Raw genomic sequence first — 26,097 nt, 5'->3', positions numbered from 1 at the left:
ATTCCCTACACAGATACATGGCCATTATTGATCCCTTGAAGCCCAGGCTGTCTGCAACTGCTACTAAGGTAGTCATTGGGAGCATATGGATTTTGGCCTTCCTACTTGCATTTCCACAGTGTCTCTACTCCATAACCAAGGTGATGCCTGGGAGAACGCTCTGCTATGTAGCATGGCCAGGTGGTCCAAAACAGCATTTTACGTAAGCTTTTGTTCTTTTAAATTAATGCATGCCTCTGTTTAAACAAAGATACATTTTGCAACAGCTGTAGAATAGCTTCCAGACCCATACCAAGCATCTCTTCACAATGATAACAAGCTCTCATGTACAATACCATGGTATTTAAGTGATTGTTCTTTACTCAGGTTGCTATGTAGAATTTAAGGTACCTAGCCTATACTCCTATGTGATACAACAAGGATTGAACTGGATCTTATCTGTGATAAATTAACCTACCTCTACTGAGCACAAAGAAGCTGCACTGATTTTATACCAGCTGGTTTCTTATTCTAAACCAGTGGTCTCCTACCATTTTAGGTCGGAGAGCACTTTTTGAATTTAAAAGTAACCAAAGATCTACTTCCCACCCCCCCAAGCAAGTCTGTGGGGAGGGGAGGGGGAAGGCGAAAGGGCCTTGGGGGGACAGGGCAGATCAAAGCCCCAGCCCTCCCTCCCTCCCGGGTCCTCGATCTGCCCCCCACCCAAAAGCGGGGAGGTAGGGAATGGGGCAGGGGCAGGCCCTGCACAGCCAGTGCAAGGTGGGGTATGGAGCCATGAGCAGCATATGTGGGGGACATGGGAAGGATAGGCATGCAACCTGGAAGGGCACAGTGGGTGTGTAGCCCTGGATCTGCTGGCAGCGCCACTGCTGCCGCAGACTGGCCAGTAAGAGCCGGCATTGCCCTGGCCCCAGCCGCTAGCCCACCCTGCTGGGGGCATGCTCGACTTTGAGAAGTAGGCAGGGGACTTTCGGCATTACTGCCTCGGCTCAGTTCCAGGTGCCAGGTGATCCAGGCAAAGCATCCTGTCCACTTCTCACTCCAAGGTCTCTGGACTGTAACGAAGGTTAGAGAGGGAGGGAGGACAGGGGCAGGGACACCACTCCCTGCATTTGGCTCCCAGTTCTTGCACTTCACCCATCTCGGAAGGGCACAGGAGCCTTCCATCTGGCTTCAATCCTTTTGTCCCTGGGAGGAGTTAAGCTGGGAGAAAGTGCATAGATGTTCCTTCTCCTGGGACCAGGAGTGACTTCAAACTGGTTGGAGTCAACTTAATCTTCTCCTAAAACACCAATTTTGGTATGGGAGAAAGAGTGTGAGGATTTATAATACTTTTGGTTTCTATCAGGTGAAAGCAATTCTCTCAGTAGAAATTTGAATGCCTACTCATACATGACCACAGGAAAACAAGCCCAACCAATCTTCTCCCTGTTCCCAAGGGATAAACTTGCTTCTGGACTCTTATGTGTGGATTAGGCTGTGAGGTATGCCGTGGCCCATTATATTACCACAACTACTTTTCCACAATTTATCATTCTGAATAAAGAGTGTTGAAAAAGCCTTTAAAACAATGATTTAATTTAAATATTGCCAACTTTTTTATCTAGAAGAATTGTGATTAAATTACCTTTTGCTTTAAAGGTATTTCAAATGGCACTAGATCTGGAAGGGCAAACAAAGAATCTTGTATTAAGATCATGTTAGATATAGCAAAAAGTTAGGTAGAATATTATTAAATATTTAAATAAAAATCCATTGTGTTCCTTTGTATATTTTTGTGTATTATTTGAGTCTACTCAAATAATTTTGGTAGTCACACTATCTTACAGTGACATACTGGCATTTCAGTTAATGCTGATTTCTACTAGACTGAATTCAGAAACATGATGAGATATTTTGGACTAATCCAATAGAACTTTATTTTGATTTTAATGTAATTTTGCAGTTCACAGTTAGGACTTGTATGAGAAGACAGCTTGTCCTCTGATCTAGTATTCTTACTATCATATTTACTCCAATGCAAGATGAGGTTGTTTTCCCATTCAAAATGTACAAGGCGAAGAGAGGGGAGAGGGAAGGCAGCTACTGCAGCTCTGACCCCGTCCCCAACCCAGGGTCATTCTGGCTGCTTGCCCCCCACCTCCATTTGGCCCCTTGCCACATCTGCCTCCTCTTCCCCCACCACTTACTGTCAATTGCAGCTGCACCCCTATTCTGGCCTGGGGCATGGAGTACATGGTAGCTCTGGCCCCAGCCCATCCATGCAGCAGCAGCAGTAGCAGCAGCAGCAGCTCTGGCATCCCAGAGCCAGAGTTACTGCTGCTGAAGCTGCTGTTGTGTGGCCAAGCCAGGGCTGGAGCTACCTTGTGTGTCATTCCCCAAGCCATAATGGGGCTGGAGCAGAAACTAACGGTAAGTAGTGCAGGGAGACAGGGTGCAGGGAGCAGGCACCAGGGGGCCAGAGGCTGCAGGAGGGACAAAGGCAGGGGGGCAGGTATCAGGGGCCACAGGCACCAGGTTTGGGGTTCAGGCACTGGGAAGCACAGGAACAGGGGGACAGGCGCAAGGAGGGGAGGCATCAGGAGGCACAGGCACCACAGGGTGGTCACAGGCATGGTGGGGCAGACGGCAGTGGGCACAGGCACCAAGGGGTGGGAGGGGCATATGCTAAGTATGCAGACACCTGAGTGGGTAGGTGTCGGGGGGGCAAGGGAGACGGAGGCAAGGTGCAGGAGTCAGACCACTTGCCCCCCCCCCACTGCCTACTCTCCTGCTGTTTTCTCCACAGTGGGGAGGAAGTGGGGCACAAATTTAATTAGATTCTATATATGGAAAATAATAACAACTTAATACATTTTCCACATCTAGAATCTAGTTATTTGTGGGGTGGAGTCATCTTAAATTCAAAGACATCTTGGATTTGGGTAAATAAGGTAGCATAAACAGTCATTGCCACTAAATATAGAAAATGCTGTTATTTGCTTCCTTAGAGTAGCACTGTTTATTTCTGATAGTATGAACATCAAATTCTGTCTGAACAGCTTCTTCTAAAGCATGTATCAATTCAAGCTCTTTTATTGCAGGTATCATATCATTGTGATTGTACTGGTATACTGTTTTCCACTGCTTGTCATGGGTATCACTTATACGATAGTTGGAATTACCCTATGGGGAGGAGAGATTCCAGGTGACACATCTGACAAATATCATGAACAGCTCAAAGCTAAGAGAAAGGTACTGTTCTGTTAAACCCAGCTAAGTACATTTATATTGCTTTTCCTGCTGAAATCATTTACAATTATGTTGTAAAGTATTTTATTTTAAACAGAGCTGTAATTGAGACCATAATCCATAAGAGCACTATTGCAATTAAAATCTCATTTGAACTTGGCAGGTTATCTAAAATGTGTGTTAGTTTTTTTTTTTTTATTTGGTTGTCATTCATCAAATCGATTAGGTTAATATTTGGGCTATAATTTCTTGCTCCAAGTCTAGGGATATCCGTTGGAATAGTGCTTAGTCACAGGCACTGGGCGCATCTACACCAGATGCTTTACTGCCGAGCTGACTAATTAGCTCTGCAGTAATGGTCACCATCTACATGTGTGGAGCTATTAGGCTAGAGTAAACTAATTAATTCCACCATAGGATAGTATTGCTCAAAACAAGTACTATCTTATGGCAGGCTTATTTACTCGATCGTAACGCACATGTAGACAGTGACCAGGGCTGGCTGGGGCATGAGGCTGCTACAGTGCAATGGGCTGCCAGCTGGCTAGCCCCACAATGTAGCAACCTCATGCCCCAGCCAGCCCCTCCAAAGCAGGGGTGGGGAGCAGCTCTGGGCTGGAAGCCTGAGCCTCTGCCAGTTAAGGCTGCGCCATTCCAGCTGAATGTGCTACTGTCCTGGGTACAAATGCTGTGCCCAAGAGCAATAAACTCTGGTGCGAACTGCGAATATCACATGTAAATGCACCCATTGAGAATTAGAATCACTGCCTTACTGTTATAAAATTTAAACAATGCTTTTTGTGAACAATTGTTTCAGAAAATATCTCCTTAAATTCTTAATGCTATTGCTGTTGAAGTCAATGAAAACTTTCCTATTGACTTCAATAGGCTCCAGACCAGATCTACTTGTAATAAATTATGTTTTTAAGTTTAGAACTGTTCTTAATTAATCAGTAGCAAACTGATTTTATCAATTATTTTCTTTCAGTTTGCTCATGCTAAGTAAGATGGCTTGCTCCTACTTCAGTAAGATTTCTGAAGTCTTGATTCAGCCTGCAGCAACTCTTATAAGCTTCAGTGACCTGGCCAAGAACATAGACAGATTCTTACACCCCCCACCCCCCAGACAGTACAAAGGATCATAACCTAAAGAGTGGAGACTAAGGAAGGGAGAGGTCAAGAGAATTTTAAGACCCAGAATGACTCAAAATCTTAAATCCTTTTTCTCACTCATGAAGCACAGCTATATTTAAGGGACAAATGCAAAGTTCAATGTACAGTCTGTAGTTACTGGAAATTTCATTCACCCAAGCTCTGCATGTACCAAGGGAGGTTTAGGCAACAGGATGGACCAATGAAGGACTTCAGTAGAGACTTTTCACAATACCCTTTCAGGAGGACAAAATGTCAGCAACTCTTAAAGAAACAGTTCTTAGGCCTCGTTCAAGAAGGTCACTTGTACACATGATGGGGGGTTTAATCCCCAAGGTTTTATTCTGTGCCCCCCTAAATTGAAATGGTGGGGCATAGAATAAAACCCTGAGAACCAAACCATTTCAATTTTTCCATTACATTAAGGTGAGGGGCCTGATGCTTTTTTTTTCTTTTTTTTTTTGGTTGGAACCAGAGCCTGCTGGCAGTTGGGGGGGGAGGGGGGGGGCGGGGTGAGCTGCTGATGAGCCAAGCGGCCCCTGAGCTGCAGAGAGCCTTGGTCCTTCCCTCTGCAACAGTGGCACCCCCTTGGACCACCCAGGCAGGCTGCTAGTGGGCTGCCCCAGCTGGCCCAATCCAACTCTTCTCTGAGCATGCTGTGGCTTTCAGAACGCCCTGCACTGTCCCCGCCACCGTCCCACCACCTGGAACTGCCCAGGAATGGGGTGGCTTGCCCTTGGAGGAGCATGGGGAGGTGGAAGAAGGGCAGCTGGGTGTGCTGACTGCTGGAGAAGGCGGCAGGGACAGTGCACGGGGTGCTGGAAGCCCCAGTGGGCTCGGGGAAGAGTTGGATCAGGCCAGGTGCTCCCTTTGAGCTGGGGCATCACCCAGCCCACTACTAGCCTGCCCAGGCAGCCCCGGGGGGGCACCACCGCCACAAAAGGAAGGACCAGTTCCCCCCCACAGCTCAGGGGGTGCTCAGCCCACCAGCAGCTCAGCCCCCAGCCATGGACAGGCTCCACTGAAAAAAAAAAGGACCAGGCGCCTCCCTGTTTCTGCCTGGTGAAGACAGAAGCAGCAAGGGGCCCAGTCCTTCTTTTTCATAGATTTCATAGACATCAGGGCTGGAAGGGACCTCGGGAGATCATCGAGTCCAGCCCCCTGCCCAAAAGGCAGGAAGTCAGCTGGGGTCATAGGATCCCAGCAAGATAAGCATCCAATTTACTCTTGAAGGTGTTCAATGTAGGTGCTTGAACCACCTCCACTGGCAGACTGTTCCAGACCTTGGGGGCTCGGACAGTAAAGAAATTCTTCCTTATGTCCAGCCTGAAACGGTCTTGCAGGAGTTTGTGACCGTTCGACCTCGTCATCCCTTGGGGCGCTCTGGTGAACAAATGTTCCCCCAGATCCTGGTGGTCACCCCTGATAAACTTATAGGTGGCCATCAGATCACCCCTGAGCCTGCGCTTTTCCAGGCTAAAGAGTCCCATGTCTCTCAGCCTGTCATCGTAAGATCTGTTTTCCTGACCTCTGATCATGCGCGTGGCTCTCCTCTGGACTCTCTCAAGCTTCTCCACATCCTTTTTGAATTGTGGAGCCCAAAACTGGACGCAGTACTCCAGCTGCGGCCTCACCAAGGCCGAGTACAAGGGGAGAATGACGTGCCAGGATTTGCTCGAGAAGCATCTATGGATGCAAGCCAGCGTTTTGGTCGCTTTATTAGCTGCAGCATCGCATTGCAGGCTCATGTTCATCTTGTGGTCAATGATGACCCCCAAGTCTCTTTCTTCTGTAGTGCTATCCAACGTAGCACTGCCGAGCCTATAAGGATGCTGCAGATTTTTCCTCCCAAGGTGGAGAACCTTGCATTTTTCGGTGTTAAACACCATCAGGTTCTCGTCCGCCCATTTGCTGAGCTTATCCAAGTCAGCCTGGATCACCCGCCTATCTTCTGGCGTGGATGCTTTGCCCCAAAGTTTGGTGTCATCAGCGAACGTGGCCAGTCCACTCCTGACTCCAATGTCCACATCATTAATGAAGATGTTGAACAGTATTTTTGGTAGAACCTGCTTGCCTCTCCTGCAGCAGGTGGGGGTGAGCTGACAGTTGCATCATTGCAATTTGCAAAGTTGCAGATTAAACTAGCTCCTGATATAGTTTAGTTTGCAACAATGCAAAATCATTTAAAACCCCCCAAAAGTCTTGCATGTGTACACTGTGGTGCCATTAGCCACACAAAGTAAAATTTTTGTCTCATGTACATGTTAATGGTGTCACATGTACATGCTTCTGAAATGTCTTTTGACTGAGTAACAGTGATGTTGTAGCCATGATGGTCCAGTAATTATGCAAGAGGCAAGGCTTTCTTAGGGTAATATCTTTCATTGGGCAAAATATCTAGTTAGGATAGAGTTAGATAAACTTTCTAAGCTGGGGAGCCCTGCCCTGTGGAAGGAGAAGCCAATTGAAAGAAGGGGTTTTCAATCTCTTCATTCGCATGGAAGGGGGATGGCTGGGGTTGGGGACCAGCCACCCTGAGCCCTGGTTGGCTGGTTTGCAAGCCAGGGTGGGACTGCGGGAGGGGATAAAGGCAGCAGCCGAATGGGCATGGGTGGGGCTGTTGACAGGAATGATGCAAGAGGCCTAAGGGCTGGGGTGAGCTGACCCAGCAGAGGGAGCAGAAAGACCCCTTCTGAAGAGCCTCGAGGGCCCTGGGAGAAGAAGGCAGCAGCAGTCAGCCATGCCTCTGACCCTCCAGCTGAGAGGAAGCGGCAGCCAGGACTTGGGGCAGAGAGCTGGTGCCCCAAGGCCCCATTGCAGTGTGCTGAATGTGCTGGGCATCCCAGAGGCCAGGGGTGGCAGTCGGCCCCCCACTCCACTGCGGAGAAGAAGCAGCGGCCAGGAGCGCAGACGGCATCCTTATCCAGAGCAGGGAGCTGGGCCGGTGAGTTGAGGAAACCCCTTACTTTCCCTGGGGAAGTGGGACAGCAGCAGGCAAGGCACCGGGAGCAGCAGAGCACCAGGACAAAGGTCCCCAGGAGCAGCAGAGGACTAGGACGAGGAGCAGCAGTGTGCCAGGATGAGGGTCCCCAGGAGCTCGGGGCGCAGGCCGGCGCTCAGAGCAGGACTGGCGAGCCACGGGGTGTGTGGGGTGCCCGGCCAGTCATCTGGAGCAGGGGTTTAGAGCAATGACCCCTGGGAGCTGCCTGTGCTGCTGACCCTCTGCCACTGACTGTCCAAGAGGGGACTCAGTCCTGTCCCTTATTCTGCAGCTGATTGTCATTGGATGGAGTCCCTGAGCTTTGTGCTTGGGTCATGCTGATTGCTGCAGGAGCCTACTCTGTTGCTTGCCTTTTTGGTTGCCATGGAGGGTCGCCCTTCAGCCTCTTTGCGGGGTTGGGGTTTGATACAATTTGATTGCTGCAGACCAGAAGAGCTTAACCTGTTGCAGTCTGTCGCTTACTGGGAAACCTGTTAGAGCTGCTGGGAGTGAGCACCTTGCTTCCTTGTGGTAGTATCTCAGCAGTGGCTAAAAGCTGCCAGTTACCCTGCCTGTGGTTCCTGAGTCAAGGGTTGACTAATGCATTGTGGTTTGTTTTGTGATTCTGGTTATGCCACTTAAGTTCACTTGTAAATACCTTTCCTATTATTGTTGTTTTGTAAATAAAGCGTAAATAGTTAAATCAGTTAAGTGTTAGACCTTCTTAGGACCACAGGCTGCTCTGTGGGGAGCAGGAGCGGACTGGAAAGTGAATTGCTGCTGGCTGGAAGCCCTGCCCCACTCTTACCACACCATCCCTGATATTGGGCAGGGGTGGCAACTATTGGGCCGCCACCCGGGTTACAGAAGTTATGATTTGTTTTTACAGCGTGATTACTGACAAGCTGTTATCAAGAAAAGCTAAACAAAGTGCTTATTTTCCCCCCTACTACCTGGCACCAGCTGAAGAATGAAAGCATTTTATTTCCAGCAACATTGAAAGCATTTCAAGGGTTCTGTTTTTAGGTCTTTAAAAGGCTCCTTAACTAATGTCTCATTAGGAATAAGAATCTGTCCTGTACAACATCACCCATTCAAAATACATTTCCTGTATTACTACAAAATAAGCATTGCTACCTAACATTAGCAGTGGAAATTCTTTATCTGGACTATTACCAAACGTTTCAGTCATAAAAAGAAATACTTTGAAGGATGCCAGGGGGTTTGACTGTGAAGATAAGCTGAGGAGTCACTGTGTGTGACAGATGAATCGTGCAAGAGTATAAACAGAAACTTATTAAAAGCAATAACTCAGAGAAGTAAGATATCCCAGCATCAAGAAAGAAATTCACTTTTCATAGTAGTGACTAAGTAAAATGAACAGGGTCTGCCATGAACTGAAGAGAAAAAAGAAATTAACACGTACCGTACATTACTAATAACTATAAAATCCCTGGGATCCTTTAAAACATTCCTCTTTAGGACTGTAAATGCATTTAGGAGACAAGAAACAGCATCCTTAATGAAATGTGTTTTAGTGCAGTAGTAAACTCTTGTTTTCCTATTGCCTCTACATAATAACTCTGTGTCTTGGTAAAGCATGTGGTAGAATTTGTGCTTTGAATACATACAGCAAAGGGATTAGAAACACACACGGATGTGCTGCAACAGCACCAGTTGTATTACTAATGGAGCTCTGAGATATACTGTTGTAGCCTCAGATGGGGTTCATGATGGAACTGGTATTTGGAAAAATGAGTTTGTAATAGGTTATTCAAGGAGCTTAATTCATGTAGAGTCTTGTCTATTAATTTATCATTAATCCTGTCTGTGAAAATAAAAAGCCATGGAGCTGCTTTCATTCAAAAAAAAAAAAAGACAACTTGTTTATCTTGCTCTTTAGCATCCAATTATCTAAGCAGAAGGCTTGTGCTGATTGCATATTATTATGAAGAGGAAAAACATTCAGTAGCACTGGGAGAATATTGCAAAAAGCAGTGATGTAGAGCCAAAGATCATAGATTATTTGGAATGGGAATTATCACCATCAAGATGCTTACAGTTAGCGAGTGAATAGCTCATGCAAGACTTTAAGGAAATCATACAGATTTTTGTCTTGATAAAAAAATGGTCAAGGCTTAGGCAAGCATCAGTTATCAACAGTTTCAAAATATTTCCATTGCTTCTATAGATGCAGTATTGTAACACATCCATATTCTTCTGAAGGTTACTGCTAATATATAGATTTTAAAGAAAAACGCATAGTAACTGGATATAAGCAAAATGATTGTTGGTATTTTGGAAGGCTACAAGCTTGCAATACTTCAATAATTCAGGACAACATGGGCAAAATGCCTTCCATGCTTTCCTCCACAGTGCTTCTGCAATGACTCGTTTTTGGAGAATCAGCTTCAGAGCAACACAAAAAGTTCGCACACCATATGATGCCCTACCCAAGCAGTAAACTAGCATTTGGGGCCCCCAATCCAGCTTCTGTGAAACCCTGTGCTTCTCCATGATCAAAGCTTGAGCCCTTCCTTCTTAGACTGTCAGACCTTGGGGTTTTTGTGTGTTCTTTTGTTATTGTTGTTGTTTTCTGGGTGGGAGGGGTTGATCTTAAGGGGACACATGGAGAAAGATCAGTCTTTTTCATTTTGTGAGTCTTTCAACTTCCTGTTTCATTCAGGATGGCAGAAAAATTACAGGAGGCTATGGAGTTATTATTTCTGGTCAAATCCAATTCCACAAATTACTGGAAATGTCTTGCAAGTTTTCCTTTTTTTAGAAGATATTCAGCTGCTTCACTAATATCTATGCTTATCTTACCCACATTCACTGATCTTGAAGCTTGCCTGACAATAACCTTACCATAAGAACAATAGACAAGGTCATGAGATTTTAGAGACATTTCTTCTCCTTGTTAACATCTTTATTACAAATATTGTCTCTTGTTTCTTTGCTTTGTTCTCTTTGTATTCATTTCCATGTGAAGGTAACACATGCAAATAATAGGGCAATTTCAATACCCTAGTGTGTGCAAAATATAACCCTTGAGTAAGCTCATTAATATTGCATACTATTCTATGTTACTGTGTCAAAGTCCTCCTCACATCATGGAGTAAGTACATCCCAGAGTTTCAATTTTCTATATTTTAGTGAACCGTCAATTCCTATCCCTCTTCTAATGCTATTGAAGCCCTGAAAGAGGCATAGTTGACTGATCTTTACAGCACCTAAACAATAGTTTACAACCATCTTCCACAAAGAAATGGGAGTGATACAATTCTGGCACATCATCTGACAGAAATTGTTTTGATAACAATCTCATACCAATAATTATATTAGATCAAGAATGGGAACTACTATTCCTCAACCCTTTAAACTTTTCTGTGTTCTCTTTCCCTTTATCCTTACACCTACCTATTAATTTTATGTTAATTATATTTCAGTGCATGTCTCCTTTGACAGTTTTCATAACTCCTCCATACTTAAGTTTCTCTCCATATTCTGTGCTTCTCTTCACACTCTCAACATGCAGCCTCTTCTCAACTTCCTATGCAATGATGTTTGAATAAAGGTCAAGTTTGTCCTATATCAAAAGATTTTTTGTACATTTTGGAGGCTTTGGGGCTTGGAAGTATGAATAAGCTGTACATTTTCCACTAATCCATAACATCTAACGAAGCATAAGTGAACAGGCAAGTGTAATTACATGAGTAAATTCAGAAAGCTAAAATAATAAAATAATTACTGCGAAAGAAAGACTATGCACACGAAACCAAGAAACTTCCTTTTTATCAGTTATCATGTTGCTTATACAATGAAGCCTGGAGTGCAAGGTGAAAGATGTTAAAGAGCACCCTCTCAAAAGGGAAATAAAAGCATTTCAAAATAGTCTGCTGACTCTCTGGGGATAAAGTCAAGCATCTGACCTTTGTTGTGAATTCTGAACAAGCTACACTCTGTGGGAAGCTAAACATAGTAAGAAAACAGGGTAGCTAGCTTTTGAACAGAGATTAGAAAACAGAGATTGAAAATTGTGGTGGGTAGGGGAGGGATTACCCACAACAAATGGGTGAGAAGATCTCATAGGTACACAGAAGGTGCATCTACATGTGCATATTAATGCACTGCAATAAACTCCAACACATATAGTCTACACGTGCTCCCAGGACTGCAGCATGTTGAGCTGGGTCAGAGCAGCCCTGGCTGGCAGGGGGCCCAGTAGGTCAGTCTGCCAGCCCAGGGCTGCTCTGACCTAGGTCAGTGTCCTGCAGAGGGGCTGGCTGGGGGACGAGGGTACTCCAGTACAGAGCTAGGTAGCAGGCAGCCTGCACACTGAAACACCTTTGTGCCCTGGCCAGCTGGTTCAGCATATACACATGCACTGCTGCACACAAAAAAACTTGGCAGCAGGGTAGTACTTGTATTTACAAGTACTACACTGATGTGGAGTTTATTAGTTTTTTGCAGTTTAATAGGGCCACACATGTAGACTCCAAGCCATTTACTGTGGAGCCAATTAGTCTACTGCACGTTAAACATCTTGTGTAGATGCACCCAGAAATACTCAAATAAGCCCTTGGTATTACAACATAAATACCAGAATAAGGCACATCAGAGTAAAATGCACCAACTGAACAATTTAAAGTAATGTGCTAGGAAAGGATTAATCATACTGGGGATATGTTTACTAGTTAAAATGAAGCACAGTGTTAAACAGCTGCCTCTCCAAGTAACCAGCAAGCTAGGACTGTACTGAATTTAGTTTGTATATCAGATTATAGCTTGTTTCCATCACAACTAGAATATAAAGACTGCAATCCCAAAGAACTCATGAATGAAAACAATATTAAAATAGAACTCAACAAATGGATGCTCAGAAAAATATCCTTGGCTTCTCTCTAGCATTCTAGACAAACCAAAGGGGGAGGGTTGTTCAGTGTATCAATACACGCACAAGCAATTTCATGTACAGGTAATGTATCCAGGGAAACAAACTGCTGGAACATTATATTATGCTTTATATATAAGCTTAAGTTAATCTACATTCACACAATTATATATGAAATAAGCAAAATAAAAAACAGAAATCGTTGTTTCAGCCCAGAGAAACAGTGGCCAAGAAAGACAATGGTATAAAAAAAAATATGGTTGCATTGTGCCTGTAGTAACAGGGTGTGTCCAGACAAGCGCACATGTGTGGTTTGCAATGCCTCAGAGCTGTTTAAGTTGCAGCAAACTGCATACAGTGCATGTGCAACTGTTTGCTGCACTGCAAATTTGCAGCACAGTACCAAAATTTGATACCAGGAACTCCCAGTATCAGAAAAACTGCTGCTGCAAAAAAAAAAAACAGGTGCAGTGCACACTCCTGGAGCCTGCACTGGCTGACAAAGAGGCTGGGTCCTCCAGGGAGATACTCTGGCTGCTGGCCAGAGCATCTCCTCTCCTCTAGTTGCACCTTCAGCAAGCTGGGTGTCAGGAGGAGTAGGGAAAATGCCCTTTCCCCAAAGTTTGGCATTTTATTCTGCACCAAGCCCCACATGCACACACCCATAGAGTTAACTTGCTACTTCACATCCAATTAGCATCTGTTTCTATTAAAGCAATGCCTTTAAATTGAATGGGAGAGAGATTTTTAGATCAGAGAATTTCAGTGGAAGCTTCACAATTAGAACTTTCATAATATTAAGGGCCCTGCTACATGTTCAAATTAAAGCTAGATAAAGACCACCTATGGAGTTACACATTTTCAAGCATGAACTGTATAGCTGATTGGCTTTTTTATAGGTAATTAGAGATTTTTATCATGAGATAATTTCTTTGCAAATGTGGCTGGTCTTGCTTCACAGGTGTGGCCAGTCTAAATTTATTGTATGATTAACCAGTTAATTGTGTAATATAATAAATGTAACATGTAGCAGGGACCTTATCCTTGTAGCAAACATTACACTTAAGATGTGATTAACCAGTTAATCACATCTTAAGTAGTATTCTGGCCGCACATCCATGCAGTAAAACAGGAAAAAAGCCATAATGTTATTACAAAAAAAACCATAATAACTTTGTGCCTGGTTTGCATGGCACGTTAAATTGAAGGGCTCCAGCGTGCTCCTGTGACTGGGTGCTTCAGTCAGCTGACAGGGACTCCCAGCTACAGGAGCACATCAGAGCCAAGGGCTCCTTGCACTCCCCGCTGAGAGCCCCAATCAGTAACAGGCTCTCCCAGCTGCAGTACAACACTTGCTGGTACAGAGGGAGACAAGGATCATAATCCCAGGCTCCCCCTGCTTCAGCAATATGGTGCAATTGGGATCTGATCTATGATCCCACAACCATGCCTCATGTCATATATATCCAGGCACTGGATCGGATCCCATTGTACCTTTAACAGGACATCTGTCAGTGACTTACAGTCCACATTTTCTCTCAGAAAATGTAATTCACAGAATCAAACCTTGCATTAAATCACTTCCCAGAATTGCACAGTTACATCACCGAATTTAAAAAGTCATTGACTGAGTGATTATGATGGGCAGTTGTCTACTAAGCCCCTTGCTACAATTCAGAAGTATACGTGTCCCAGAAATCCAAAATAATTGTGCTTTCTAGCACAAGGGATATTTTAACTTCAGTTCTGTTTGCAGATGTTGGATACAGATCAGATCACAGATGCTCATGAGTGTCTGGTGCCTCCTGAATCTGGGGGACACCTGCAGAAGCCACTGGTGGCAGTGGCCCTGTTACAGGGAGGCACCAGCCCTACCGACAGCATCAGTGTAAGCCATCGGGGGGGCACTGGCCCCATCCGGGGGGCACGTGCACCCCTGTGTACCCCCTACCAGTTGCCTATGCAGATGCTCACACAAAGGTTTAAGTTCAAGGTTTTTGTCATTCCAAGTACAAGAGAATCTTTCTTATAGACTTTTCCCCACTAGCACACAATTAAAATTATCCCTCCATACACCTTGGAAACAGCACTTTTATTTTAAATGACATGTTTGCAGGTGATTTTTGAAAGTGGAGCAAGGTGGCTATTTGGGGGGATAGTAAAAGAGAGAAGGAGGTTCACTTTCCTCCACAGTGCATGAACCACCTGTCCAGAATCATTGCCATAGCATGAGTTGAAAGGTGGAAATGCACATGAAAAACTAAAATTATAGCTTATTTCCAAACCTTATAGATAGGTATTTTTTAAACAGGCATTCATACATGTATATCTCATTTACATCTACTTTCTGTCAGCTTGTAACCTCATTTCCACTGTGAGCCCAACTGCTATAAATGAATTTCTGGGGGTTTTGTCACTAACCCATGGGGTCAAAACCCCTAGTTACAGAACCACCACTCTGGATCCTTTGCAGTTGTCAGTATCTGGGAGACAGAGTGGAAAGACAGAATTTCCATACAGTGGTCCCACGGCTCTGTTTTAAAAAAAGTCTACAAAGGCTAAAGAACTTCATGATCTGAATACTGCTGTCCATTTAAGTTTTAGCCATAGTATTACTATTTGTGTAGTAGAATTTTCCCCCTTACTGTATGGTCTATGCAAAAGAACCAATGTAGAAGATTCCTGAAGTGCACAGGCTGTGGAAGGAAGGCACCTAAGTTATAGTCCTTATAAGCTGTTCCTATAACAGTGGACACAGACGCAGCTTACAGTGTTTCCCTCCACTGTTCCTGCCTTTTACCTCCTTCCATGACCTAATTTCTACTGCGGAAAGTAGATGTGGGGGAAGAAAATGCACTCTACTGGAAACAGCAGACATTACTTCAACCAGGCTGTCCAGCTACTGTATAGATCGGGCACTTCAGCGGGGCTTTTTGACGCTGATTCAATCAGCCATTAGATAAAAGCACCAAAAAAAGCCCCACTAAACCACCCAGTCTCTACAGATGTTGGGAAAACAGGGTGCAACGAACACACTGCCTATTCTGGGCAAATGCTGGACTTGGCACAGGAACATACTGAGTTTAAAGTACCAGCTTTTAATTTTATTTTTTTCCCCCAACATTTGCAAGCAGCCTTAGAAACTAACTGGTTCAGAGAGGCATAAGGTTATTGGCAACAGACTACTTCATCAGATTGTATGAATGGATTCCTTTCTATTTAGAGTCCCTTTTTTCTACAAGTCCATTCTTAATATCTAAGTAGACTGTTGCCTAAAAAAGCCCTGCCTTCTGCCTGACTTAAGACTAACATAACTGACTCACCCTCTCTACTCTACTTTTGACTTCAAGGTTAGAATTCTCCAGTTCACTGGTAACCGTAAAATATATGGGCACTTTCAGATATACTCCAGGGGCACTTGAACTAAAGCTCATCAAACAAACTTTAATTCAAGTGCCTCTGACACCATTTTGAAATGGGACACTAACACACAAGATGCAGGAGGCTCCTGGAGTGTGGTAATTACCATGCTCCAGCAGACTAGATTAATTACAGCACACTGGAGCAGCCTCCCAGCTCATCTACAAGCACCCTATATTCTTTTAGACAAAATTTAGTGCCAAGTCCCTCAAGCCCTGCCATATACCCCTGTGGCTCCAGCCTCCAGTCCCAGCTGCCAGCACTTGGCAGCCATGTTTGAAGCCAGGCCCAGCTGCCTTTAAAAACAGCCCCACATGGTGATCTCTGGGCAGCCAGTTCCAGTGCCCAGACAAGCAGCATGGCATGCACAGAGGCAGCATGTGACAGTTCTGTTCATGTCCCCTCTGCATTCCTAAACTATGGCTGCCCTGGCCCTCATGGCAAGGGACATGGTCCCCCAATCCTTCTGGGTGCTCACCCTGCTGGCCCACTACTGTTACCATCACCTGGCCCATGGCCATCTCATTCCACCTGGCTCCCCCACATGCAGCAACCACTTGCCCACCCACAGCACACCTTCCCAGGGCCCTCGCCACTACACAGCTGCTGCCACCAGCCACACTAACAAGGGGCTCCAGGAGGCCACCACCAAGGCTGCCTTCACTCTCTTGGCCATCCAGCCCCACTGCCACTGGGCCTGCCATGCTACCTGGACTGGAGACAGCATTTGGTGCAACACAACTGGGATGACGAGCAGTGGGTTGATCCCTTTAGGATGACCTGGCCACCTTTGCCAACCTGTTCCACCAGCTCTGGCCCTACCTGGAATGCCAGGTCACTGGCATGTATCAGCCCTCTCCACCAACACCCACTTGGCTCTGGCTCTGGCCCTGCTCAAGTTGGTCATTCCCTCCAACCTGCGGTATGTGGGCACTTGTTTGAAATGAGAAGGCCACCACTGGGGAGGCTGTCCTGGAGGTGTGCAGCACACTCCAGGACATGCTGACAGACACCATCCTCTACATCCACAACCTGCAGACAGTGGTCACAGGTTTCCATGTACTGGGGTTTCCCCAATGTATCAGGGCCATGGATGGGACGCACATCCTGGTGACCTGTCCACCCCACAGAGACCACCCCTATTATAGCCACAGGGGGTTCCACTCAGTGGTCCTGCAGGTGGTCATTGATCACCAGGGGACCTTCACCCATGTCAATGCCATCTGGGTGGGCAGCACACATGATGCATGCTTATTCAGTAATTCTGAATGGGGCATGCTGGCAGACAGTGGGTGCTTCACACCAGGAGTGGGGGGCATGCACATAACTACCAGGCTTAGGAGGGTGTCCAAGATTTGGTGGCCATTGTCCATGGCCTCCACTGCCTGGCCCTGGATGGCCTTCTGCTCTTGCACAATCCTCAGGTGTTCTCACTCCAGGGGCAGGAGCTCAGCCTGGAATGCCTCTTCCCAAGCAATGTCCCCCCACCACCACCTTTTCTCCCAGGTCAAGTCCTCCTGCCACCAGACCTGAGCTTACACCTCCTGCTTCTCAGCCACCACTGTCAGCCACTGGAGCAGAATGGTCTGATCTTGTGTGTGCCACTAGTGCAGCCAGCACAAGTGGAGGGCTCCAGTGCTGGATGGCAGTGACCTTGAGTCAGAACTCCTGCTGGGACTGCTGGTCTATCCCCCACATCTGGAAGCTGGCCCTGCAAAGGCAAGAAATATAATCCTTTTGTGAATTTGCAACATTTCAGAGATAAGATGCTCTGCACCAGGGGCTGAGCACTGCTTGGCCTCAGATCAGGGATCAGCTGTGCACGGGTGCCCAGAGACAATGATATGCTGTCCAGACAGGCCTGGACCCAGGCGGATGCTGGCTGAGCCCCCCATTCCCACTTGCTCCCCTGAGGCCAGTGGGCCACTAGGTGCTGGCCACAGGCAGCTTGCCTCTGCCCCACCTCCCAGGGCAGAACTGGACAGGCTGCTGGCAGCACCTAATGCCACAGTTCCAGACCCCACTCCTCACCTCTCCCCTTGCAGGCCAGCTGTTCTGCTGTACTGCCACCCAGCATATGGTGCCCAGGCTGGGGATACACAGGGCTCCCAGAAAACTGGAGTGAGGAGTGGGCATACTCCTGCCCTTCCTATTGGGGGCCTCTCTGGGGAGACACCCTGGGGATGCCCCTTCCCTACACAACCACTGTGCCCCAAGCATGCCCCTGCTGTGTGTGCCTGGGGTGGTGCATGATGAGCTGTTTCTGCAGGTTGAGGGGTGCCAGGGCCACTACACCCTGCTGATGATTATCTTCCTGGTGCCCTGGGCACACATGTGCCTTGGTTTGGGATCCTGAGCTATGATGGCATGGGGGACAAACCCAGGCTGTCCCACAACCTCTGCTGCTGCCTGGAGGGCTATCTATTGCAGCACTACACATCCCTGCCCCACCCCTGCCCCCTGCCACTGAGGAAGACATTGCTGCTAGCACTGACATGTTCCTCAGGGTGTGAGAGGCCCATGCCCACCCAGCTGTGGGAAAATGGGCTGCTGAATAAAGTTTTGAACTGTGTCCCACCTCTCTGCATGCTGTGGGGAAAGGGGGAAGAGGACTGTGGGCAGGCCAGGCAGGGAGGGCAGGGGCCGGGGTAGAACTAGGACTGGGAGGTCCCTTTGTCCAGTACAGGACTTACCACATGACTGTGGCTGGCATGGCTGGCAGCTTGTTACAGGCCTCCCTGTTGACAATGGATGTGCCAGGTGTCCATAGCCTGTGGTGTGCAGTGGGCCAGTGCTGGGCCAGGAACCACTCCAGGGAGGAGCTGGCACTGCTGACAGCTGGTGGTGACATGGCAGTCTACTTCTTGTGGCAGAGTCTGGAGCTATGTAGCAGCTGAAGCAGCTGCTGGCCAGGGTTCCTCAAGCTGCTAGGGATCTGGGCAGGGTGCTGAGTGCCTGAGGGCCCCTCCTTCACTGATGTGTCACCAGAAAGTCTGAGCATGGCAGGGATTGGGCGGGCATGATTAGTTAATTCAAGTGCCTGCATTAAGGCCTAGTGAAATATTTAGCAACGTGGCCAGGGTCCTGGGATGCTAGAATATTGGTCAGCTGTCACATGACATGGTTTTACAGGCATGACCAGACTGATGATTGTAGTCACTTATGGCTACCTACTGTGCCTGTAAGGCCTTGACCTCTATGCCCTGCCAACCAAGAGTGTCCCAGGGCTTACATCCCACCCAATAGGGCCTCATAAATGTAGGCATCCAAACACCCACCCCAATCAAGCTGACTCTGGGGCGCTGCATCACCCCAGAGTGCCAGGGATCCAGTTGGGGTCCTGGGTGGATGGCACGGGCTTGCACATATTGGTGAGGCTGGGCCTCAACAGGGAGGATAAGGATGACATGCTGCATCCTGTGCCATCTTTCTGCATCCCTGAACAGCTGTCCCTCTGTTGCTGGCCCTGGGCAGCTGACAGCACTGCTCAGCACAGGGCCGCAGCAAGGGACTGGAAGCTACATGGCAGAGACTGTGCCCCACAGCATCTGCAGGCAGAGGGCAGGCTTCTGGGGGTGGGCACCAGTGAACTCATGATGGCTCTGCTGCCAGAAGCAGCCTGCAATCAGGTAATGGCACTAGCCAGGGGTTACAGCAGTGTGCAGCCCTATTCAGCACCCTTCTGGCCTGATAGGGGTGTCCTGGTAGGTGTGTGGCCTAGCAGTAGTGAAGCAGCAGCTCAGGCTTGCAGGAAAGGCAGGCAGGGGAAGCCTGTGGCCTGTCCAGGGGAGCATACAAGGCCTACAGTGCTCCTGTGGCACATACAGGTGCCCTCTGGCTCCTCTGATGTGTGCCTCCAGCAGCTAGGAGCTCCCAGAGAAGCCAGCCCCTAAAGGTAGGGCAGACCCGACACTAAACATAGTGCTGTGTCATGTCTACACGTGTGTTATTGTGCATTAACTAACTATGCCTAAATTTGAAACCTGCAAATGCAGGTATCAATTTAGTCATGATTAGCCATTTTTATTGCACAGTAAGGGCATGAACATGTAGACACATGCCTATACTGCACAGTAAAGTAACCTAATGCACAGTAACACATCTGTGTAGACACATCCAGTATGAGTTAGGAGCAGCTTTCTTAGTCCCTTAGCCTCTGGCAGATTTAAACGTTTCATCCAGTAGTCATTTAATTTGTGTAAATTCACCAGACACAGGTAATATCTTTCCTCCTGTGTTACCAGGACATTTTAACAAAGTTCTACACCCAGGTGATTGTCACCTGTAGAAAACTATTCCCCTCTTAACACAAGAGGTCATGTCACACTTCCATAAATAGTGACTCAACTAATCAGAATTTTCCCTAGAGGATCCTTCCTAGAAGTAACAAATCAGAAGACAGTGATGTTTTCCAGGAGATATAAATCCTTTCAGAAAAGCTGATGAATGGAGTAAGGGTCAATTAGGACTTCAATAGTAAAGTGTCCACCTTCACCAAAGCCACTGCACAGACATGGCACAAAAAACAGAACAGAGAGTCCTCATGTCCAAAACTACAAGCTTCTGAAGTACACGGTTGGTTTCAGAGCTAAAGTTCTACTGGGGATTTAAGAAATGTATATACAATTCCTTGCCCTGTCAAAGACTTCCTTTATGATATCTATACAGTGGTGACAGGAATACTTCCTTTTTTATTAACTTGTCAAAAACTTGTAAATTTTTTTCTTTGTAGAGTGACTAAACAAAATAGGGCCCCAGCCATGCTTAGGCACTAACATAATGTAAATAAATATTAGAACTAAACCAGAATATCAATTAGCCCTTCTGGAATCATAAAATAATAACACTGGAAAGAAACTCAAGAAGTCACGAGTCCAACCCCACTGCTCAAGACAGGATCATCCCTAGACAGCTGTTTGCCTAACCTGCTCTTAAATATGGTTTTTGAAGACTATTATCAACTCCATCTCTGTCTTATCTTTTCCAAGATAAAAGATCACAGCTCTTTCAGCCTTTGCTCATGTAAGTCATATTTCCCAGATATTCATTTTTGTTGTTCTCAAATATTCAAATATTTTGTTGTTTCCCAAATATTCATTTTTGTTGTTCTCCACTAGACTCTAATTTGTCCACATTGCTCTTGTAGTGCAGCATTAGATCTGATATTTCTGGGACATTAGGATCCAGACTAAAATACAGTTTAATCACAACTGTCACTTTGTGGAACTGTACAAGTATACTAACTAAGATGTTATGGTCTTGAAGCTTCAGGTAAACACATTGAGAAAAAAAGAAAACTTTTGTACTATAGTTGCAGACATGCCACATCCTACTGCCATTTGCTGCTATCCCTTCAAAACTAAAGCCTAGGGTGTTTATACACATGCTCCAGGAATGGGCGGCGGAGTGCTTTAATTAGAGTGGCTCCAAGACCCACTCTAATTAAAGTGCCCAGAATGCCACAGTCCCTGCACTGAAAAATATTGGAGAGGGCACTTTAACTAAGGCTCATCAAATGAGCTTTAGTTAAGGTGCCTCTAACACCATTTTTCAGTAGTGATGCTGATACAGGTGACATTGGAGTCTGCTGGAACACAGTAATTGCCACACTCCAGCAGACTCGATGCATTGTAATTACAGCTGTAATTTTTTGATGTCATTAACTTATGAAAGCTTTTTTCACTTTGGAAAGGACTTTAAATATATTCTCTAAATAAAATCTTGTTTATCTGTAAGATGTTATTAAGTCTTTGCAGAGAAAATGTGATTTTTGCATCTGTAGAAAAAGTGATAAATAGATGTGTATGCTATTAATATATGCCATGAAAAGATAATGGGTAGTCATTATTACACATTATCATTTCTTATGGTGTGTAAAAAGGAAAGAGTCAAAGGGTGAGGTCTGTAGTTAATGACATATTATTATTCCTATCATGATCTGCCAGACTTATTATCAAACGTTCTCATCTTCAAACTCAAAAAGTTTGAAGAAATAATTTTAACTGGTAGATGCACAACATATTTTAATGCTGCTTCAGTGAATGTATTAAAATACCTTCAAAAGAGAATTTGTAAGAACAGAAGACACTTACAGCAAAAACAGAAATCACAAAGAAAAGGCTGTTTTTACTAAACAGAATGAAGTGGGCAATAGCACTTGTGGACGTGTTCTTACATGAACCATACCTCAAAATATGAAGCTGTTACTGCAGTTCATGTCACTGCTATCCTTCCATCAAAATCAAATCTATGATTAATTAGGCCATTAAACTTCAGTTCCTGATTTGCTATATGAGGAAGCAAGACAGGTGGCTTGGGTTATGAAGCTAGATGAATTAACTTTGTACTTAATGAAAATTAATTTTGGATTTATGATATATGAAATTAGTATCATGCCTGAAGAGGAACAGTAACCATGGAGCAAACTAATAAATGCTTTCCTTTGGAATCGCTCTCATAAGAGCTTATCTACACTTCAGCTACATTGGTAGTAAAATTGGTGGGAAAGCACCATCGCAACTGACAGCAATGCAAAATGCATCAACTGACCATACTACTTCACATGGAGTGTCTGCAATTTTGCTTTTTATTTATATGAACGTAGCAGTGCCACTGCAGTGCTTTGCAGAGAACTGGGTCCTTCCTCAGGGAGCTACTTAGTAATTAAACATTTTACTTCTGAGGGTAATTTTCAGCCTTTCTTGTTTTTTCTGTGAAAGGAATTTTATCATCTATGATTTAAAAATCATTTATACCTCATTGCAATATTTTTAAAAGAAGATAGGCAAACTAGTACATATTTTTCTACTAGACTTAGAATTCATTGCAAAAGGTTTGTCACTTTCTGATCATATTTTAGCAAACACCAAAACAAAAATCCCTGCAAAATAAGCACCCACAAATACAAACATAAACACATCCACACACAATAGAATGAACTTATAAAGCTTAATTGGGCAAAGAGCATGTTTTAGATTATTTGTTCAGGGCAGTACCAATACACAGTGATTAGACTAGCAATAAAAGTGTTCTGGATCTATAGATGTGATGTGATGTAAAGAAACAGAGCTGATGTAAGGAGACAGAGCTGATTTCTAAGACCTTCCCAAGAGTACTTTGGAAGATTTATTAACCCTTTATTTGCCAGAAATAGGATGGCATTTCTGAATCCTATCCAAACATTTTTTCCTGAGCTTTCATGGAAGTGTCACCTCTATCATGAACAAGAAGTAATAAGAATGTTAAACTGCAAGGGACTGTGTGGGTCAAGTCCAGGATGCTGCTATCACAGGCAAGTATCTCATAACCCCTTTCATAAAGTGTCAAGTTCCATTTTGAAGCCAGCTATGTTTCTTGCCCATCCAAGAACTTCACTGATTTCCAGCCTGCATTTGATCATAGCCAGTCCTTTGTTCTTCAGCCAACAATGTTCCTTAATTTAAATAGTTCTTTGATCTCTTTGGGTGCTTGTATACACCATGGCGTTTAATCCTTATTAATTTAATGACCTTTAAAAAATATAACCTGGCTTATTTTGGTGCATCATGTTTGGGTTTGCACATCACCGGCTTTTGAATGAATTAAGTCCCACGTGTAATTCCCTGCAAATTCCAGCAAGGGGAGCCATATACCAACCTTGCTCAGATTGCCCTCCCCCTGCTCCCACCAGCCAAGTAAAGCAAAATCCCTGACATTTAGTCGGGGCTGGGTGGTGGGGGCAGGGGCAGGGGCAGGGGCAAGGGCTGAACCTGAGCTTGCTACAGGGCAGGAGGGGTGGGGGTTGCCTCTGAGGGCAGCAGGGAACTCTATGGCCAGCCAGGCAGCACAGGCTTGTCCTGTCTCAAGCAGCGCATGGCTCCGCCGCCACTTCTGCTGGCTGGTGCCAACCTGGCCAGCCCCCTCCCGTCCCCAGCAGCACGTGGGAAGCCAACTTAAGCTGCATGTTGCTCTGGATGGGATGGACCCGGCCGGGTCGGCACCAGCCAGCAGAAGAGGCGGCAGAGCTGTGTGCCACTCGGGACTGACCGGTGCAGGTAGGGGAAAGTGCAGCTGAGCCCCTGCCACTTTGACCAGGCTTGTCCTGTCCTGAGCAGCACACAGCTCCACCGCCATCTCTCCTTCCCGGTGCTGAGTGGGCTGGAGCTGCGGCCCAGCTGCTGTTTCCCCTCCCCAGTGCCAGCCCAGCCTAACCCCGCAATGCTCAAGTGGCATGGCACGGCATGGGGAAAGCCTGCCCAGCAGCTGCTTTCCTGGGCTTACCTGCAGGGCAGGGCCCTTTCCAGTCCCATGCGGCAAAGCAGAAGCTGGCCCAAACACTGTTTCCCCTCACCGGCACCGCAGGTTCTGGCCCAGCGCCCCTGCCCCTCTCAAGCTGCAAGTGGCCTGAGCCGGGGGGGGGGCGGGCGGGCGAGGCCAGCTGGGGCAGGCTGAGGTCAGGGTTGGTTGCCTCACAACCAAAACTCAATGTCAGCCTGAGGTGCTGCCGCCGGTGGCTGATGCTGCCAGCTGCCGCTGGAGGCTTTTAGAGAGGCAGCTGCCATTACCTGGGTTTTGAAGGGGCTCTGCAGGCTGGAGGGCAGTGTTTGGTGGGCTGAATCTGGCCCGCAGGCCGTATTTTGCCCACCCCGGCCTACCAGAACTGATTCATTTGTGGAGCTAAGTGCTGTGAAAAAGCTAAAAAGATGTGGAAAGAATGCAACTGGAAGGTATTTTCAATTCGCATATGACTATAAGAAAACCCCTAGCAAACATGCTAACATCAGTTCTCTCTGTTTATTTTATTTTAGTTAGATGCAGTGTTCTTTTGCTGCTATTTCAGTGTAGGAAGGAGTTATGTATGAGGGAGATAAGGAGAACAAATATATTATGTCAGTATTTGGCATTTCCAGACTCTTAAGATAACACCCCCGCCCCTCCACTTAGTTTTTACTTTTCTACAGGCACAATCAGAGTGAGCCAACCACTTACTGCTTTTCACAGGCAATCAGGGCACCCTTTACATTTCAAAAAGTACAATTAGCACCTTTCTCAGGCTGAGCTCCATCCCTTTGGTTCTCCTGGGAGTAACAGAAGCTGAGAGATTTTTCTTCCCCTCCCCCCACCCCCTATCCCACCCAGAGGCAGGCATTTTCACTCCTTCCCAACAAAGCAAGCAGACAGACAGACGAGCAGCTACTTCATTGCACTGGAGGGATTTCTAGGAACACACACATAAGTGTTAAGAAACTCTCCGCTGCTTGGCTTGATGGAGAAAGGACGCTATGCACACACAATCCCTGAGAGGAGACAGTAACCCATACAACACCATCCCCACGGAAACTGTACCAAGCCTGGACAGCCAGGGGATACTGGGTACTGTAGTCCTGTCACGCAAGAGGAGATTGATGGTGAGGAGGGCAGTGACATGCTGATGTCCCACTTTTGCCCCTCAATGCCAAGCCACAACTCCCCCAGCCCTGCCGCTGCCCCTTACTCCCAACCCATGGATCCTAGCCCTGCCAGTTCCCCTCAGTCTCAAGCCACAGCCTCCTGCTCCTCCAGCCCTGCCAGTGCACTTCACTCCTGACTTACAGCCCCCTGCCACCCCAGCCCTCAGCCCTGCTGGAGGGGCCTCAGCTGTCCCTGTCCTAGCCATGCTAGAGTGTGGTGGCTCTGTCTCATGCAGGCAGTGGCATGTGTCTGGCCCCAGCACAGGCTGGAGGGAAGAGGAGGGGAGGTTTGTAGCACCTCCCACCATGGGTTGCACCAGTTCAAAGTGCCACCTGGTGGGCAAAGGGGTGAACTACAAAAAAGCTACAGCACCATAGGGTGGTCAAAGAGGCGGAAGCTCATTACATGTCTTCGAATGCTTTTGTGTTTGCATACAACTGTGGCGCCTCTAATGCCAGTGCACCCTTGACCTGCGAGCCTGGGTCGGCACGACCGGCTTGGTGCGAGGAGGGAGATTTATAACCGGACAGGTGGGTGATAACGGTGAGCAGGAGTCAGAGGATTTAAACACAGCGTATGGTTATACAAAAGGTTTATTTTACTTACACTACTGATGTGCTGCAGCGCAGGCAGAGGAGTTGATTTATTCAGTTACAGCATGCAGATATCATGTTACCCAGCATTTACAGGGTGGGTAAGAGAGTTGCTTGTTACAGATTCCGAGCGATTCACACAAGCCGTTGCAGTCTGCAGATTACCAAGAGCTCTTGATAAGAAAGATTACGACAGAGATAGAGAGATAAACAGGGATACACCAGAAAGATACGTAGGCGGAGAGATAACATTCGTGCACGATCTGTTCTTCTTGAGTGTATACACAGTTCTCTGCTTTGGGCGGAAGTTCTTTCAAAGTTATATTGGCCAAAGGTGACCAATTACTATACGCTAGGCATGAATAATTAATGAGTTGGCACTTGTGCTTTCTTTGTTT

At 46.4% G+C, this 26,097-nt stretch overlaps 1 protein-coding gene across 1 annotated transcript in view; it reads left to right on the top strand.

Moving 5' to 3' along the window:
- Positions 1–26,097, top strand: part of TACR3 (tachykinin receptor 3) — a 113,399-nt gene that overhangs the window by 44,760 nt on the left and 42,542 nt on the right. Inside the window, exons 2-3 of the mRNA XM_090034785.1 lie at positions 14–202; positions 3,084–3,234. Coding sequence (XP_089890911.1) covers positions 14–202; positions 3,084–3,234 — 340 coding nt within the window. The remainder of the gene's footprint in view (positions 1–13; positions 203–3,083; positions 3,235–26,097) is intronic.

The sequence above is a fragment of the Crocodylus siamensis genome, chromosome 2, assembly GCF_052110815.1.
Source record: "Crocodylus siamensis isolate JL-2025a chromosome 2, ASM5211081v1, whole genome shotgun sequence".
Lineage (NCBI taxonomy): Eukaryota > Metazoa > Chordata > Crocodylia > Crocodylidae > Crocodylus > Crocodylus siamensis.
The sequence above is the reverse complement of the archived record's forward strand: the minus strand, read 5'-3'. Positions and strand labels throughout refer to the sequence as shown.